General features: G+C 40.9%; 1 protein-coding gene across 2 annotated transcripts in view; it reads right to left on the reverse strand.

Annotated features, from left to right (window-relative positions):
• Window positions 1-18,924, reverse strand: part of LOC6620232 (dnaJ homolog subfamily C member 16) — a 222,929-nt gene that overhangs the window by 73,690 nt on the left and 130,315 nt on the right. For both annotated transcript variants that reach the window (XM_032719507.1, XM_032719506.1), the window contains exon 7: window positions 6,069-6,229. In XM_032719507.1, coding sequence (XP_032575398.1) covers window positions 6,069-6,229 — 161 coding nt within the window. The remainder of the gene's footprint in view (window positions 1-6,068; window positions 6,230-18,924) is intronic.

Raw genomic sequence — 18,924 nt, forward strand, 5'->3', positions numbered from 1 at the left:
AGTTAAGCCGACTAATCAAGTCTGGACTCTCAACATCCCACGAATAAGCTTACAAATAAAGACTGTTCCAAGCATAGTTCTACGGTTAGCTAGGGATGGTAAATTAATTAAAAGTAGTCTACTGGAATAAAGAGGTAATACATGGTTTGCTTCCCAATTTAAGCGCCGCAAGGCAAAAAGTAAAAAGTTTTTTTGGACCGATTCAATGCGGTCCGAGTTGACTGCGTATTGTGGAATCCAAACAGGTGATCCGCCTTACTGACAATAATCGAAATAGAGTCAGAAAATTTTAGTTTAGGGTTCAGAAGAACAACAAGATCATCAAGATTATTCTGTCCACTTAGAGTGTAAGTCGTGCGTATTGGGTTGACACGGCCAAAGGTCATAACTTTACACTTTGAGCCATTTAAGTTTAATATGTTATCACGGCACCATATTTGAAAGCTGTCTAGATCGGATTGTAAGTCCAAGTAGCGCGAAATGTCCTTGTGCATAATTTAACATCGTCTGTGTACGAATGTTTTCTTGCTAAGGGGAGGTCGTTAATAAATAAGGTAAAAAGAAGCGGACCAAGGTGGCTCCCTTGTGGGACACCGGATGTGACTCGGAGAATACAAGACAGAAAATTTTTAAAGAGGACTTTTTGCGTCCTGCCATTCAGATAGCTTGAAATCCAATTTGGAAGATCAATAGGGAAACCTAATAGATAAAGTTTCCTTACTAGAAGGTAATGATTAACAGAGTCAAATGATTTACTAAAGTCAGTGTAGATGACATCTGTTTGAAGATTATTTTTGAAACCCTCTATGCCGAAAGAAGTTAGCTCCAAGAGGTTAGTGGTTGTTAATCTGCGTTTCATAAAACCGTGCTGATACGGTGACATGATTGATCTAAAAAATATGCTGTAAATGAGGAGTGATAACATTTTCAAAAAGTTTTGGGATAGCCGACAATTTGGAGATTCCTTTGTAATTGCTTGCATCCAGTGTGCTACCTTTTATATGAAGAGGAATCACAAAGGACTCCTTAAATATATGAGGCAACTGTGAAGATTCCAGAGATAAGGTAAACAGTTTCAGTAGAGGCTTGCACAAGGCTTCCGCACAGATTTATACACATACAACTATAAAATTAAACATAATACAACCGGACAGATATCAGCTTATATTTTATTTTACGCAGGCACGCCTATCTATAACTGTATCTACAAAGCGCAGATGATAAAAGAATATAAAATTAAAAAACTTAACGAGAACAGACAAAATTATGAAATTGATACAAATATAGACAAGCTCCCATAGAACACTAAAAATCTAAAAATCCCTATAGGAAAACAGGCAGAATTAAACAAATAGATTAATAGGCCAAAATGTAACACATTACGAAGCAAATTAAAAAAAAAATTATTAATAATAGGAAATATATACAGCCGACCGTCACCACCCAGTCATTGGGTGACTTTAATGATGACACAAACTACAGCAGGATAAATCGAAATAAACTCTATCGAAAACAATCAAGGATACATTTTATTTGAATTAGGGACAGTATAACTTCCTACTACTTTTATGCACCACTGACTCACAATCAACATAACACAAATTGAAGAAACATGTAACAATCTTATTAAAGAAAGTCAGGAACTTAAAACAAGAGAGAATGCTATATTCGGGTTTCCCGACTATCAGATACCAGTTACTTAGCTAGTATGAATGCGAACGCGAAATTTCATCATTCTTCTGGGACATCGATAGATATTGGGGAATAAAATAATAAATAATTTTTTAAATTTTTAAAAGTGCTGGCTTGGCCGTTTTTGGTATACAGATTAAAATTGACAAGACCAACAAGAAGAAAAATCAAAAGTGTGGGCGTGGCAGACATTTTTTTGGCAAATCGATAGAAATTTACAAGTCTAATAAAATGCGTGACAAAAAGTTAAATGGCGTATTGATAGAACAAATTTAAAGACTAACAAAAATAAAAACAAAATAAGAAAATAAACAAGAGAGAATGCTATAGTCGAGTTCCCCGACTAGCAGATACTCGTTTCTCAGCTAGTAAGAATGCAAACCCGAAATTTCATCATATTTCTGGGATATCGATAAATATTGGGAAATTAAATGAAAAAAAGTGCTTTACAATGTTCAAATTGGGCGTGATAGAAATTGGCAAGACAAACAATAAAATGCAGAAAAATCTAACATTTTTCAAAAGTGTGGGCGTAGCAGTTTTGAGCGGTGGGTCAACATGCGTCTAGTTTTGTGCTGTTTGTTGGTATTAGTGTCTTGCGCTCGGTTTATGTCTATATCTCTGAAATCTTCATGCTTAATCACAACTTTCTAGATTTTTAGCTTCTAACATCGAGGCGTTCATACAGACAGACAGACCTGACCAGATCGACCGGTCTAGTTATACTTATTAAGAATATATGGGATTAATATGGTAGGATAAGCTTCTTCTTCAATTAATGTTACCATTAGTGTCCCTCAAGGTAGCCATTTGACACCTCTATTACTTGGCTTGTTAAAATATGACCAGATTCAAGCGTTCTAAACATATTCCGGAAGCAGTTCAGTTCAATAGGACAGTGAAATCAATTATTGCGCAGCTCACGGAAAAAGAGTAAACACGGTGGGACTAATTAATGTTAGACAATTATTCAATGAACCGATATGAGTACCAACTACAGCCACTCCCACAAAGGGGCCTACCTTAATGAGAAGCCATGGAGGACTTCTTAACGCGCACGGTTACCGAACTTAGAGGACCGGTCGGGATCACTCCTATGGCTCGGATACGGGTGGAGGGACCGACCAAATGCCGTATTAGTCGCCTTTTACGACAAGCACTGCAAGCTGTGGCAGACTGCAGTCTAGGAGTTTCTCCTGCAAATGCTTTTTTTTTTTTAATTCGTTTATTAAACATAATTAAGATTAACTATTTAACAATGGTGAGGAGTAAGGAGAGCAAATCCAGGACCCCCCGCGGTTTGGCTGTGAAGCATTGCTTCGCAAAGACGATCAGGATTTGCTCACTTGTGGACCCTCCTGGCTCTCTCGGCTCTTCTGAGCTCGGTGATTATCGCTGCGGCGAAGCTGTTGACCGCTTGCCATTCCGCCTCCCCCTGCAGCATGAATGGGACTAGGTTATCCGCATTCAGTCTGCTGCCAAGTACGGTTTCCAGAGAGCTCCGTTCCCTTGCGTATTTATCGCACGAGAAGAGAACGTGCTCAGCTGTTTCGCTCCGTCCACTTCTGCTGCGAAAGCAATCAGCCCGCTGATCAGCTGCGTTAGGTGGAACGTTATTTCGCCATGCTTCCGTTCTAACCACGGCTTGAGGTTGGGAATCAGCTGCTTTGTTTTTCTGCGCTAACAGGTCTAGAGGCGATATTCCTGCGATCACCAATGCTGCCGCGTTGGACACTGTTCTGAAGGCGCAGCAGATACGTAGTGCCGACAGACTGTGGGTAGCATTTAGGCCCTGGGCGTAGCTTTCGGTTCCAAGCGCTTTTTCCCACACCGGAACGGCTTATAGCATGGTCGCTCGGGTGACGCTCGCCAGCAGCCGTCTGCTCGCCTATCTTGGGCCTCGGGTGTTCAACATAATGGTTAATAGCGCCCGATTTACTCCTGCTGCTTTCGAGCTAGCAGCTACGTGTTCGCGGAACGAAAGCCTGGTGTCTATCATGACTCCCAGGTACTTAATTGCCCGAGAGGAGGACACCGTGGTACTGCCTACTTCGAAAGTGGCCGTCTCTACTGCCTTCCTGGAGCTAATCAGCAAAGCCTCCGTCATCTCCGTCGCCAGCTCAAGCCCCATTGAGCTGAGCCAATGTTCAATGGCCCTGATGTTTTGGTTACACTTCTCCTCAGTCTTGCTGAAATGCTTGTCAACAACGAGCAAGGCCACGTCGTCCGCAAAAGCTACGATCTCGCTCCTCCCGACCAGCGGTAGGCGAAGTATCCGTCATACATGGTGTTCCACAGAAGCGGGACGAGAACCAAGCCTTGCGGGACTCCACCGGTGACCTGCCTAAAGACTCATTCCGTCGACTCGCACAGTAGGACCCGATCAGAAAAGTAGCTGCGGATGATACTGACTAGGTAGGCTGGGACGCTGAAGCCAATTAGTGCTTCTAGGATTCGGTCCCAACTCGCGGTGTTGAAGGCGTTTCTGATGTCTAGTGTGACCATGAGGCAGTACTCTTTGCTACCCCCTTCCATCTGGTGACCTCGATTGCTTGGGCCGCTACTTCGACCGCGCTCTCTTAAAGCCAAACTGGGACCGTGAGAGGTCACCCGCGTCGGCGATAGCCCTCTCTAGACGAATGCACACCAGTTTCTCCAGGAGCTTGCCAGTTCCATCGATGAGGCATTTCATTCAGCAGTTTTGCGTCGGTTTCGACGAGGTCCCCTGTGGCTGGGTAGGCGGGGCGTAACCCATCCATCAAAGGAAACAGATGTTCCGCTACACTGCGGAGCATCACTGGGTCCAGTAGCTTGGGAGTCCTTGTGTAAGCCTTCTTGACCACCACCTTGTACGGCCTCTAGCATCCGCTGCCAGTCTATCCAGTGCCCGATTGATTGCGATTAAGTTAAGGAGCTAGGTATACGCTGTACACGCACCATCTGCCTACCCTAGCCCTAACAAATCCAATGTCCAAAAGAATATCGGTAAATTGTTGGGCTTCTCTGATGCACCTCCAGATCGGTGCTTTCTTGGTGCGGTCGAAAGCCCAGTCTGGGCTAGCCGGCGTCCGGTAAGGCAAGCTAAGTAGCGCAAGCTCCACTAGCAAGTCTTGGGCTGCCGTGCAGTGATTCAGGTTTAGCTGAATTAGACGCATCATTGCAGTGCCTTTGGTGCTCCTTTGCCCGCCAATGGGCACTTCCGGGTGCCTCTTTGGTGGTTGGTCGCTTGGCTTCCTCAGCCTTGTGCGCAGCTTTAGTTAGAGCTCCTTCAATCTGGCGAATGAGTTTTTCATTACCAGGTTAATGCCCCTCACCCCGTTATGGTTGACCTTTGTCAGAAGGTCGTCCAGGATTTCTCCCATTTCCTCGATTTCTAGCTGGGGGGTCTTTACCCACTGTGCCAGTTGAGCTCTGGTAGGGGGGGATGTCGCTTCCAATGGACTCTTGGGGGTGCCATAGCTCGGGTTTTGGGGTGAGGTTCTTAGGACCTTTGACACCAAGCTTTCTTCGTCGTTAATGTGTGCACTTGTTGCATTGCTTAGTCCAACGGCCAAGTGCGCCGCCGTTGGGACGGGTTTGGGAGGAATGTTGGGTAGGGCCTCCAGAATTTGTGCCCTAGCCTCGGGATTAGCCGAGGATGGATTTTCACATGTGTGGCTGTCACCTGGAGTAATCATGGCACCATGAGTTCAGCATATATGGCCCGCTTGGCTCCCCAGTCAGCTCGAAGTACACGCGCTAATGCTCCAACGACCATTCGCAGTCGAAGAGATTCGACATGGCTCATCAAGCCTAAGCCTCGCTGACTGTGATGCCAAGATACCTGGGGCTGCGGACATGTGAATACAGTCAAACCAATCGAAAAAAATCACGCAAAACTTAGATTCTTAGAATAGATTTTAAAATATTTTTAAAAGTTAGCGGGCTGTATTAATAGGTCCTGATTCAAGCCTATTTTCACAATGGAGAATTGCTGCTGTTTTAAAATTACGAACTAAATTGTGTAAGATTATATTACTGTGTTTGATCTCAGGATAAAGAATTCTTCAAAAATAGACGAAATAGTTAAACTACAAATTCAAACAAGCACCGTAAATCATGGTTACTGAGCGTTAGATATAAACTCAAGGGATATGAAATTAAATTTTAAAACAAATCAATTGTATTATGAGCAATGTTTGCGTGTATTGTAGTCAACTAAATCATAATTAATATTTATGCTTTTATAGTAGTGCGATCGGCACTAATTTTAAAAATCAATACAAGTAAATAGTTTGAATTTGTAATACTATTATTGGCTCATTTCTGAATTTTTAAAATATTAAAAAAATTAACACAATTTTAAAATGAAGGTACTTTGTAAATTTTAAACTTACCTTGAATATATAGGCGAATCGAACTTTTTCTGAACTGTAGCCAACATTTAAAGCAATATCTCTTAGAGCGACGGTTTCAATGTCTTTTTTTTTATTATTCTCTGTAATAAGAATAACACACAGACGCTTTCTTTGTCGGTTCCATTCGGTTGGGCACACACCTATAAGAAAATGTAAAAACAATTGGCGAGAAAACAATATTACATAATTATAATGACATGAAAAGCTGACTTTTCTAAATTAACAAAAAAAGGTGTTTGGTTATAAAGCCCGCAGCCAGCAGCAGCTCATCATAAATTTGAGTGATTTTATTTTTATTTTTTATTTTGCATTCCCCTTTATGCTATGTTCCTCTCTCTCAATAGAGAGAGAGCACAGCTATTTTAATCTTTATTCTGTAAAACTGGCCTATTTGCCTTCTGCATTGCAAGTTCAGTTACAAATTAAGTGTTGATCGCTGTGATCCGGTGCAAATAAGCTCGCCCCCGGTTTCAGTTTCATCTTTGCCTACCGCCAAATTCGTGTTGTTTTGCACAGCCAAAAAGAATAGACTTTGTGCATAAACACACACACATCATTGCTATTGTGTGTGCAGTTTGGTTGCCGGTGCAAATACAGTGTAATTTAATATTGACCGGTTCCAGTCCAGTGCTTGAATTATTAAAATAAATTAAAATGTCAAACAACGACAGTCATTTTACCAGCTGACAAAATAACATTTTTAAAGCGCAAGGAAAATTTCATATTTGTCGAGGCTATGAAAATTGCTGCAGGATTAACCACCGATTCGGTGGTTAATGATGATGGTCTGCATTTAAAGCTGGATTTAATTAACCAAACAGAGGCTTCGTTCAACTTGGATCACGATTCCCCGGACGAACTGGAACTGAATCAAATGGCAAGCGAATTGCGTGACCAGTTCAAAGACATTTTCTTTGAAATGCGGTATGTTGTAAAAACGGAACTGAGTAAACGCAAAGTGCGAGAGATAGCTTGTTCAATTATGCGTCAAGATCCAGGAACTGAGTGGTCTTCGGGTTCTCTATTTTGAAGACCGAATGTGCCTGAGGCTACCAACCTTTAGTTGAATTTATACAAAAAAATACGAAAAATACCCAATGCTGGCTGACATAGTGAAGCCAGATTTAGATCAGATGAATGTGTGGTAAATATTAATCTCAAACTTCAGCGTTCGTTGCCAATATCGCAGCTTTGGTAGCTCCCACTATCATGGACAACTTGACCAACCTAACTGTAAATTCTGAAGACTGGAAAATACCAACTAATCTTCGCTTGGCCGATCCCCAATTCTTCAGACCCCAAAAAATTGACTTGCTGATAGGCGCTAATATTTTCTTTGTTCTACTGTGTGTTTTTGTTTTTGGATGGAATATCACTGGTGGTGGCTCAAACCCTAACAAGGCTTCATCATTGACCGTTCAATCAAATGCGCCTCAAATGCCTGATGAGGGCATCCGTCTGGAGGAACTGGTGCGCAAATTTTGGGATACAGAAACCATTGCTGAATCAGTCTCTAAGGGCACAAAGGAAGAACTCGACTGCTAGGCCCACTTCATGTCTACATTTTCTAGGCTTCCATCTCGAGAATATTTAGTTCTACTTCCTGCAAAGCGCAGATCGTGTTGGGAGAGTCCTATCGACAAGCCTATCGCCGTTTTTTAAATCTGGAAAACAAACTTGGAACTATTCACGAGTACTTATCTTTAAATCATATGTCTCTGGTACCAATTGACTCTCAGAAACTATGCAAATTTTAATTGCCGCATCACTGCGTTTTAAAGGAAGACAGCACAACAACTAAGCTCCGTGTTGTCTTTGATGGCTCTGCAAAAACTTATTCTGGATACTCTTTAAACGAAATACTAATAGCAGGCCCCACTTTGCAGCCCAAACTGTTTCACACTTTGTTACAGTTTCCCCTGTTGCTTTAACTGGTGACATCTGCAAGATGTACCGATGTGTACGGGTCAAGGAACCGGACAGCTACTTAAAATGCATTTTGTGGCGTGACACACCCCAGGAAAAAGTACAAGTATTTAAGCTTAATACCGTCACCTACGAAACAAAGCCAGCTTCATTTCTGTCTGTCAAAGCCATACAGCAGCTAGCAGAAGAAGAAAGAACGTCGTTTCCAATTGGCGCTAAATTTCTTTTGCCAGTTTTTATTTCGATGACCTTATCACAGAAGGTAACTCAACCGAAGAAGGCTTGGAGATTTAAATTAAGAAAATGGTGCTCAAATGATCTTGGTACTTTGAAGCAGATTCCCGATTCAGAAAAGGATTCCTTTCTCAAATTTGATGATGGCAGCGACATTACCAAAACTCTTGGTATCGCCTGGGATTCAATTTCGGATATTCTGCTCTCCTCCACATCGCCCATGAAAGCAGTTCTAAAATCCAGCAAGCGCTCGGTCCTGTCTGCAATTGCTCGCTCTTACGACCCTCTTGGTCTTATCTGCCCCGCCATAACGAAGGGCAAAATCCTGCTGCAGCGAATCTGGAGAGAAAAACTTGACTGGGACGAAAGATTACCTTCGGCGCTTCATTCTGCTGGGCTAAAGTTGTCTGCTGATATCTGTCTCACGCAGAAGTTGCAGTTTCCTCGTCTTGCACTGGTACCAATAGCGTGGTCGAAATCCATGGATTCAGTGATGCCAGCATTGACGCATATGGAGGGTGCACCTACATAGTCTTCATGTCTCAAAGTCAACGAGTAGCCCACCTTTTCTGCGCTAAATCTTGTGTGGCCCCACTGAGGGTCTTCAGGTTTTCAAATTGGATTATGCGCGGCAGTATTACTGACTCGACTAATGCGGGAGTCCTGCAGCTTGACTTATTTTCATGCCCTGTTTATTGCTGGTCAGACTCTGCTGTGATGCTGTCCTGGATTCGAGATGAGTATTCACGCTTTCAAACTTTTATTTCTAATCGCATCTCTTTAGTCCAGGAGCTGTCAAATGCCATAGAATGGCATTATGTTCCTACAGCGTGCAATCCAGCGGACAAACTTTCCAGAGGGGCACTTCCTAGTGAGCTGATCGACTATCTTCAAGAAGACAAACACGACCCCTGCCGACATCGACATCCCAACCAGTTGTAAATTTGTCAACTCCTGGCAAAAATTGAAGCATGTTTTTGGATATGGTCCTCGGAGGTAATCGCATTGCACCTTACAGCAAATTTTCGTTTAAAAAGATAAGATTGAAGCAGCTTGTGTGTATTTGGTGTAAGGAGTGTTTTTATTTTATACATAAGGCCATCCAACACCAATCGGTCGAGTGCTTGGGCGACTTCGAGGAATACGGCTGCGCAATATTTCTTGTGCTCAGAAGGAGTTCTGATCTCTGTTATTATTCTGTTTACTTGTTCAATTGTTCCATGATTTTGACGAAATCCAAATTGATGCGATGGAGGAACTGTGTTACGAGTTTGCAGGTGTACTTGATGAGTATTGATGATGAGTAATTTTTTAAAGCGGTTAGAGATGCATGAAAGTAGACTTATTGTCCATCGGAGACGTGCAGCGCGTTTGTTGGTGGGTTCGGCTGAACACCTTTTGTAGATGAGCAGCAAATACATATGCCTTATCTACGTCACTACGGACCCATTTCACAGTGTAATCCGGAATAGGAATCTCTGCTTCCATGGGCATACTTAGGCAAAGACTTTTCCGTCTCATTCTTATGAGCTTTCGTTAGGGCGCGTGTTGCCGTCTTCAGCCGTTGCTTTGTGGCTGGTGATCTGTGGGTTTGCCAGTATTTTTTCTAGCACTTAGTTCTCGATTTGCATGTTCGTAGTCCCATATCTGAAGTGTTGCTTCAAAGTCATTTGATGTGTTGCAGCACTAGCAGCTTTTGTTATTATCGACTCAAATGTTTTTACAGAACTTTCAATATCTGAATTTGTGTCTAGCATAGGATTGAGTTCTAAGTGTGTGCTTGCATATTTTTTATACTAACCAGTTTGTGGCTGATGTTGTAAGATGACGCGGCCTTTCTTTAATTTCTGGCTTCCGAAAAATGTTGAAGAGTGGATCTTCAAGTGTTACAGCGTTAAGAAGCACTAAAGGAATTTTTCTTACGATCTCAAAGTCAATAAGATCTGGTAGTTTTCGGAGGTCTGTAGGCCAGTTAATGGGTTTCCCAGGTGATAGAAAGTTCAACCTATTTATCGGATTGATAATTGCAGTATAAAGCTGTTTACCTTTGGGATTTACTAAAGGGATCCCCAGTGAGTATGATTGGCGTCGTAGTCGGCCACAAGAAAAAATTGATTCCCAAGGGTGCAAAAGAATTCCATAAATTGATTCTCAGTAATTGAGGAACGGGGCGGACAGTAGACGGCGGCCAGAGTTATAGTACCACCACTAGAATGGACCACCACAGATGTAGCATGTAGGTAGTTTTTCTCAAAACGATCAAGGAAGTTATGTTTAATGCGACTACTGATCAAGATGCCGGTTCCTCCATGTGCTTTTCAATCGGGGTGATTCGTGGCGTAGAACACGTAGCCATTTATTCGAAAATTGTACTTGCTGGTTAGATGGGTCTCTGAGAGCATCATAATATCATAACTTGAACCTAGCGAGATCAAGTTTGTGGCGGGAGACGCCATACGCATTCCATAAACATAAACGAAGGGAGGACATTTATTTTGAATGTTGAGATGCAAGTACTTATACTAAGGCACGCGTAAGATCCTGCATTGTTGTTCTCATGAACGACATAAATTCCGTCATCGTTGCTTGGAATGATAACATCAGTTTTTCGATGGCACTTGTGGTTTGTTGCAGGTCTGGCACGGCTCGAGGTTGCGGCGCTTTTTAGAACTCTGTTGTGGAAGCAGGACCTTCCTGCTCAAGTTTCTTAGCCGGGCAAGGGCCAGATTCATGCAGATCCTCGCAGGCGACGCAAACGGAAGACAGAGTCTCGGCAGTTGGAGCATTGTATTGGACCATTTACACCTTTGTGGTTCTTCTACAGAAATTTTACGGAGTAATAAGAATTGGAGATTGTAAATTTGGTGCACTTCATTACTTTTTAGTGTTTGGCTAGTTGAGTCTAGATGGACCTAGAAGAGCACTCGTTTGCACTCGCCGAATGCCTAATGACTGATGACTAGACTTTATTAAGATCTGTTTGGACCTGTTTATGGTACTCTTAAAACTGTCTTAAACTTACATTTAGAAGTCTAACCAAAGCTATGGATACGCGGAAGCGTAGCAGCAGAACGCTGACCATGCGCCTCGTGCGTATGAGATCGCTAAGCCAAAAGTGTAGGTGCTCATTCATACAGAAAATTACATTTTTCCATTATCGTGCTATCAAGGATCTGTAGCAAACGTAGACGACGATCCCAGGGATCTGCTGCATGGTAGTAAGGATAAAACTGAAAGCCGCTAAAGAAGAAGGAAGTGTAAGCGAGTGCCAGGGGAAATCCAGGGCTGCTATCTCTAAAACGTAACTTAAGTACACCCGGTGCCTAATATTTAGCCCAAAATGAACTTGAGGCCTTTAAAAGTGGAAAACCAAAATTTTGAGGGAAATACGGAAAACTGGCCTGCATTTGTGAGGGTCGACATTGCTTTTAAGAACATTTTAAAGATCGGAAGTCTTTTTTTTTTGTTATATGTATAAGTGTAAAAAAAAAGAAAAAAATGGAATAAGCGAGAAGAGTAAAGAAATATCGGAAGTGGCGCAGCAGTGTCTCCGCGTTATTTATTTTTTTTTTTTTTTTTGTGTTTGCAAAAGTCTTAAAGTACACAAGAAAATCATCGGTGGATTCCCAAAAGTGGGTAAGTGAAGATATTGACTGATTCATTTAATAAGAAGAATGTATGAAACAAGGAAGTGAAATTAAATACACCTATTCGCGGTCCTGGTCCAGCGGTGCGGAAGGCGCTGTAATATCTTATCGCCTAAGTATTAGTGGAATCAATATTTTTTTCAATGCAATGCAATTTATGGATTGAGAGCGCTTATTTCTTTGTTTCTTTTTGTTCCGTTTAATTTTTGGCTGCCGGCCGTGCACACGCACATATGGTGATCTATGTCCAAAAGCTATGTATATTTTTTTTTTTTATTAATTCTTGAGCCAAGATTGTCACTCAACTCTAAAATGAATTCATCTAAGTTAATTATTGGTTTTATGGGGATTAACTTTAAGTATGCATTAGGCGCGGGTAGCTGGTTATATATTATTCGAGTGGGAATTGAAAACTGAAAATTGCAAGATTATTAGCGATCCGAATTTTGTTAAGTTTCGATTAGCATGTATAATAGCTGTAAAAAATATAAAATATAAATATATTTATAAAAATTTTAATATATTTTTATAATGTTTTGAAAATCTAACTCGCTTGGCTCTGACTAGGATGTATTCCCCGTGAGCCGCTGTTAGCGACCAAACAGGGCCATTCAACTCTTTGTAATTTTTGGTAAAGAATGGCCACGGAAGGGCGGGCATTACACGATCCTCCACCACATCTGAGGATCGAGCGAAAGCATGTTGGGGAAAAGTATCTTTCTGCCCGTTGTCTGGGTCGTGGATGGCGATTTGCCACACTGATGATGAATGAAAGAAATTGGGCTGAGATTCCAGGACAAGACCACCACCCCATATAACCGACAAGGAGCAGCTGGACTTTCGCTCGTGCGTCCTGGAATATCTCATAACACCACCCTAGCCGTATGAATATTTACAGAAATAATTATAATCATTCTTAATTATCTGGCGCCCAACATGGTGGCCAAAATCGTAATTATCAGCTGTGGAAACTCACACTGGAAGGCAAAAACACACAGTTCAAATATTTTTACTTCGCATGGTATTCAGCAGTATGTGTTTACATTCTAGCCAACGTTATCCAAAACATTTAGTACATTTTTTGTGTTATTCTCGCTCGAACCCTATATCAGTTTAATAGGATCGATATATATTTCATTTTGCAAAAATAGGTTGCAATTGCTGATTTTGATTCTAAGCTTGGCAATCACGTTTAGCAACAATTGCACGTTTTTTTTCGTATATGCTTTTATTCAAAGAAATATAAAAAAAATCTCGCTAACCACAGATTTGCAGGGAAGAAACCTATGTCAGAAAGCAAATTATCACATGAATAATTTCAATTTTTTACATTCTTATTTTTTGATTGAGCGAATGAATGCTTGTGTCTCTTTATTATAAGTTTCATATAAACCTCAATATAAGCTTCATACATCAAAGCGAACGGTCGTGTTTTTTTTTATTTTTATTTTTGTATTTGTCAAACCAGCCGAGGTTTTTAATCATTTTCTTTTCGTATCATATATTGTAAATATAATTATTAAAAATCCGTTCGCTTCGCGAGTGATTCTGTGTGATTTGTGCAGTATTTTAAACAAATATGCAAAGTCTTTTGAATTTTTCGTCTTTGTGTTTTGTTTACTCTCCCTTTTGTGCGTTGTTCGTAGTGCTGTTTGGTGTCGTATTTTGCAAGCACATAAACTGCACTTCTTTCGCTCCCCCACACAAAATCTAAAATTTCTGAGTGTGCAGACTGCTATCGTGAGGTTCTTTTAACAGCTCGCTTGAAAGTTTTGATCTTGTGTTATCGTGCACAGTGGTCTGATTTTAGACAAATATGGATATCTATGTTGTCTGCTTTTATAAAAATTGCCAGGTTATAAAATCGGAGCAGTCAAAAATGATTTATTGGCTATGTGATAGAATGCTGGTTTTAATGGCCGAACAATTTATGACCTAGCAATGGATTAAAATCTAAATTACTGATTACTGATGAAATCGTTTATGCGCCAAACAAAAGGTGGCTTGAAAGAACTGATCAACAGTTTTGGTGTAGTTAGAGATAGTTTTCGTCGAGCGGATGATCTTCATTCCGCGCTTAATTCATAGTTTAATGGCCTTAATCTATTAGATGAATCTCCAAAGCGCAAAATAGCCGCTTGTGGTAGGCTGCATAAGCTCCCGCAACCACGGGCAAACGATCAACAGGACTTCACAACTGATCAGCTGTCAATGGCAGCAAGTCCGCATATGTTTTTAAGATCGGCAGCTAAAAAAGATTCGGAGCAATCTGATCAACCCGCTGTGGATTGCGCCCACCCTAAAGATTCCGAATTGTCTGCACTGGTCTCTCAACCAGTGATTCTACCTGTCCCGATTAGTTTACCACCACAAGGGAACATTGAGTGCGGACTACCGACACAAGTTGGCACTTCAGAAATACAATTTGCAGGGCCAAAACCCCTCGCGGGGGTTCCTCTGAAGAAACCAATTTTCGTTTCTTGGCTTTCCCCTGATCAAACATCATCTGATGTATTGTCTTATATACAAGACAAAACAAAAGCCGATAATATAAAAGTGGAAAAATTTAACTTCTCTTACGCTAGGGACATATCATCTTTCAAGATAACTGTCCCAAACGAGCTCTTTTCGACCATATGTTCGGGTGATTTTTGGCCGGATAGTATGGTGGTAAAAGAGTTCGAAGCTAAGATCAAAAATAAGAAAAAGGTGCCCGTGGGAATTAAACTTCCCTCACGTGGCCAGACCACTGCAAAATCCGCCTCTTCATCTTCCTCCTCTTCAAAAAACTAACTGCAAAACTTACTATCTCCTATCAAAATGTTAGAGGCTTGCGTATTGTGATAGTCTTTCATTTGCATCCCATATTATAGTGCTCACAGAGACTTGGTTAAAGCCGGAGATACTTAACTCCGAAGTCTTCCCAGGTATGTACACAATATATAGGTATGACCGTCCCTCCAGAGGTGGGGAGATGGAGTCTTAATTGCGGTTAGATCTACCCTCGCTTCGGAATGAGTTACTTTTTGACGAGTCCCGTAACTCTGGATTCTTATGCGTAAAGCCGACAGAACAGTTTATATTACGTGCTCGTATATTCCACCATCTTCTGAATTAGAGTTTTAGAATCATCTGTCCGCTATCCAATCCATCGTAAATAAACTGTCTGACAGTTACCAATTGGTAGTTCTAGGTGATTTTAATATACCTGGGGACCACCCAGAAGCAGAATCGAATATTCTTCTTCCTTTAGCACAACATGAATTTATTGACGGTTTGCTTGACTTGACTCTCTTGGTCGACTGTTGGATCAATGTCTTGTAACAAAGTGTGTTTCTTTCCAGGGTAGCACTTCTTACTCAACCTGAAGATCCATATAATCCTACTTTCGAGGTGGCAATCGACATAGGCACGTTTAACACCGTAATTTCAGAGAAATCAACAAGCGAATTCACTGTTTTCGCAAGGTAAATATTCGGAGGCTAAACAATTGTATTGCTGGATTTAATTGGTCGGATCTTTACTCCTGCAACATAATGACTTATGCCATTAATATGTTTTATACCACAATTAAATCATTTTTTGACTCTTGTGTTCCGATGTACTATCCGTCAATCTCTAAACCTCCTTGGTTTAATAAAGAGTTGTAAAGTCCAGACTTTATACAAAATTTACAAATACCGGTTCTCAGTCTATTCTTTCTAAATACGTAAGCGCTCGGTTAAACTTTGTAAGTTCCAGTTTGCACAGGATCCGAAACAGTTTTATAATTTCGTTAACACTAAGCGAAAAAAAAGTTCTTACTCTTTTTAAAAACACTACGGTAACATCGGATCAGGCAATAGCCGATCTACACGTCAAGTTTTCTCAAACATCATATTCCACTTTACCTCATTCCGAACATACTCTTATGCGGTATCTAAGTCGAATCTAATATTCTGCCCCACTATAAACGAAAGCTCACTGCTTAACGATCTCCAGCGTGTTAAACCGGTCTATTCGCCAGGTCCCGATGGAATCCTGGCTGTGTGCCCAGATTCTGTGCGGAAGCCTTGTGCAAGCCCCTACTGAAACTGTTTACTATATATCTGGAATCTTTACAGTTCCCTCATGTATGGAAGGAGTCCTTTGTGATTCCTCTTCATTAAAAGGGTAGCAAACTGGATGCAAGCAATTACAAAGGAATCTCCTTTTTTGAAAATGTTATCACTCCTCATTTAGAGCATATTTTTTAGATCAATCATGTCACCGTATCAGCACGGTTTTATGAAACGCAGATTAACAACCACTAACCTCTTGGAGCTAACTTCTTTCGGCATAGAGGGTTTCAAAAATAATCTTCAAACAGATGTCATCTACACTGATTTTAGTAAAGCATTTGACTCTGTTAATCATTACCTTCTAATAAAAAAACTTGATCTTATAGGTTTCCCTGTTGATCTTCCAAATTGGATTTTAAGCTATCTGAATGGCAGGACACAACAAGTTCTCTTTAAAAATTCGTTATCTTCTATTCTCCGAGTCACATCCGGTGTCCCACAAGGGAGCCACCTTGGTCCGCTTATTTTTACCTGATTCATTAACGACCTCCCCTTAGCAATAAAACATTCGCGTGTACTTATGTACGCAGACGATGTTAAATTATGCCTCCAGCACAAGGACATTTCGCGCTACTTGGACTTACAATCCGATCTAGACAGCTTTCAAATACGGTGCCGTGATAACATATTAAACTTAAATGGCTCAAAGTGAAAAGTTATGACCTTTTGTCGTGTCAACCCAATACGCACGACTTACACTCTAAGTGGACAGAATAATCTTGATGATCTTGGTGTTCTTCTGAACCCTAAACTAAAATTTTCTGACCATATTTCGATTATTGTCTCTTATCTTCTCGCGAATCGAGCCGTACGATACCCGGCAGCGCCCCTCGGTCGGTTGGGCGGGAGGTGTGGCCGTGGAACCCGTGCGAAAAAAATAAGAAAAATAAAAAATAAAAAAATTATCGTTATATCTATTTTGAAAGTATTCATTTTATTTAATAATCGCTTTGGACTCCATCGCTCAACTGATCTCCTTGTAAAAAAAAATGTGCTAGAGTTAGCCATTAAATTTTATAATTTATATATATGTATATATATATATATATATATGTATATATATATATATATGTATATATATATATATATGTATATATATATATATAAATTATATATATATATAATTTCATTAATTTTTTGGGATTACTTAGCGTTTACATTTAGAAATTTTAGTACCTTGAGGAAGAGGAAGAACAGCGAGAAAAGGTCACAAAGTGCCGTCCCGTGACTTTCAAAACGAAATGTAGGCATGAGTTCCACAAATCATGTATCACAACTCACTCTAGATCACACCGACAGTGTCCAGTCTGTGGGGTCGCATGTTTCCAGCTCCAGTGAGACAGCAAGCCAAATGCAAATTCACCAGCACCGGGAGGAAAACAGTCCAAAAGTCGTATCGAACAAGATGTAGAAAATCCGTTCAATCAGGCGGTACATGGAATGAATAACGAATAACCAAACCGAACACCCGAACGTGAATTAGACAGAGCGAGGAAAGCCAAGCAGCCGAAACTCCGTTGGGTTCTCGGTGAATTCAAGACTAACTCCTCTAAGTCTAGGCTCTGATTTGATTAATAGACCGGATAAAGTCATATACTAAACAGTTGTTAAATTCGTTTTAATGGCAGCACTGAAGGCATAAGTGTGGACAATTATATTTATCGCGTGGAAGCGTTGACTCATCAAACCTTAGAAGGGAATTTTGTCGTTTTGTGTGGAAATGCCAGTCTGCTGTTTGACGACAAGTCTAGAGAGTTTTACTGGCCGTTTCACAAAACTTCTTCAGACTTACCCACCGTAGCTTCTTTGTCTGGCTCTGAGGAAGCAGTTCAGAGACACCAGAACATTGGGGAAGCGATACATGATAGAAAGCAGAGACAGAAGGAATGTTTCGATTTTACGTCTCCCGGATGTATAAATTAGAGATGTCGCTGTCGGAAAAATCAACAGTCGAGCCCGAGATCCGTCACAAGCTCTTAAATGTGCAGATACAGTCGGTCGATCAACTAAGGGGAATTTGCAGGGAAGCGTAAAATCTCTTGCTATGGTTGTGGCAAACGAAATACCTACAAGCCATCTTGTGTAAGATGTCAAAAAAAATCGAAGATGAACACACAGTCTCGTCAGCCGGTCGACGAATCCAGAGACACATCCAACTCGAAGCTGTTCCCAACCCAACATCTGTAAGTTTAGTCAATCCCAATAATAAAAACTACTATATGGCTTTGAAAACAATCAGCACAATTCGACATAAGGCGAAGGACAAGCGTCCATACGCTGAAGTGCGTGTCTTAGATCGGATAGTAATGGGACTATTAGATACAAGAGCGGCTGCAAGTGTCATAGGGGGAATCTAGCGCAGTAAATAATAAAGAGTTGAATTCAGTTCAAGCGAGGGTTGTCTTCGGAAAGCACTGCGGATGATTTTTATTTAGGTATTAATTTTTGGTCTAAGTTTAATTTGCTGACGCCGGACATGCAAATTTCCAAAATAACTACTTTAACTCACTATCATTCTACACAGCAAAAAGACTAGTCACAAAAAGTAATACAAGAATTTCCTTCATTTTCCGTTTTTGGCCTGGGAAAGACTTTTATTCTATACCACATAATTGATATTGGAGATGCTAAGCCGGTAAAGCAGTGGTATTTCCCAGTGCCCCCAGCTGTGAAAAAGCTTCTATATGCTTAGATTGATCGTATGCTTACGCTTGAGGTAATTGAAGAATCCGATAGCTCTTGGTCTTCACGAGTATTCTTAGTGCAAAAACCGCGGAAAATTCGGCTCTGTTTGGATAGCAGAAAGGTGAATGCTGTCACCAGAAAAGATGCGTATCCTCTCCCGCAGTTAGATGGGATTCTAGGTCTCCTCCTAAAAGCTATGTTTATTTCTAGCCTCGATCTGAAAGATGCATATTGGCAGATACC

The sequence above is a fragment of the Drosophila sechellia genome, chromosome 3L, assembly GCF_004382195.2.
Source record: "Drosophila sechellia strain sech25 chromosome 3L, ASM438219v1, whole genome shotgun sequence".
NCBI lineage: Eukaryota > Metazoa > Arthropoda > Insecta > Diptera > Drosophilidae > Drosophila > Drosophila sechellia.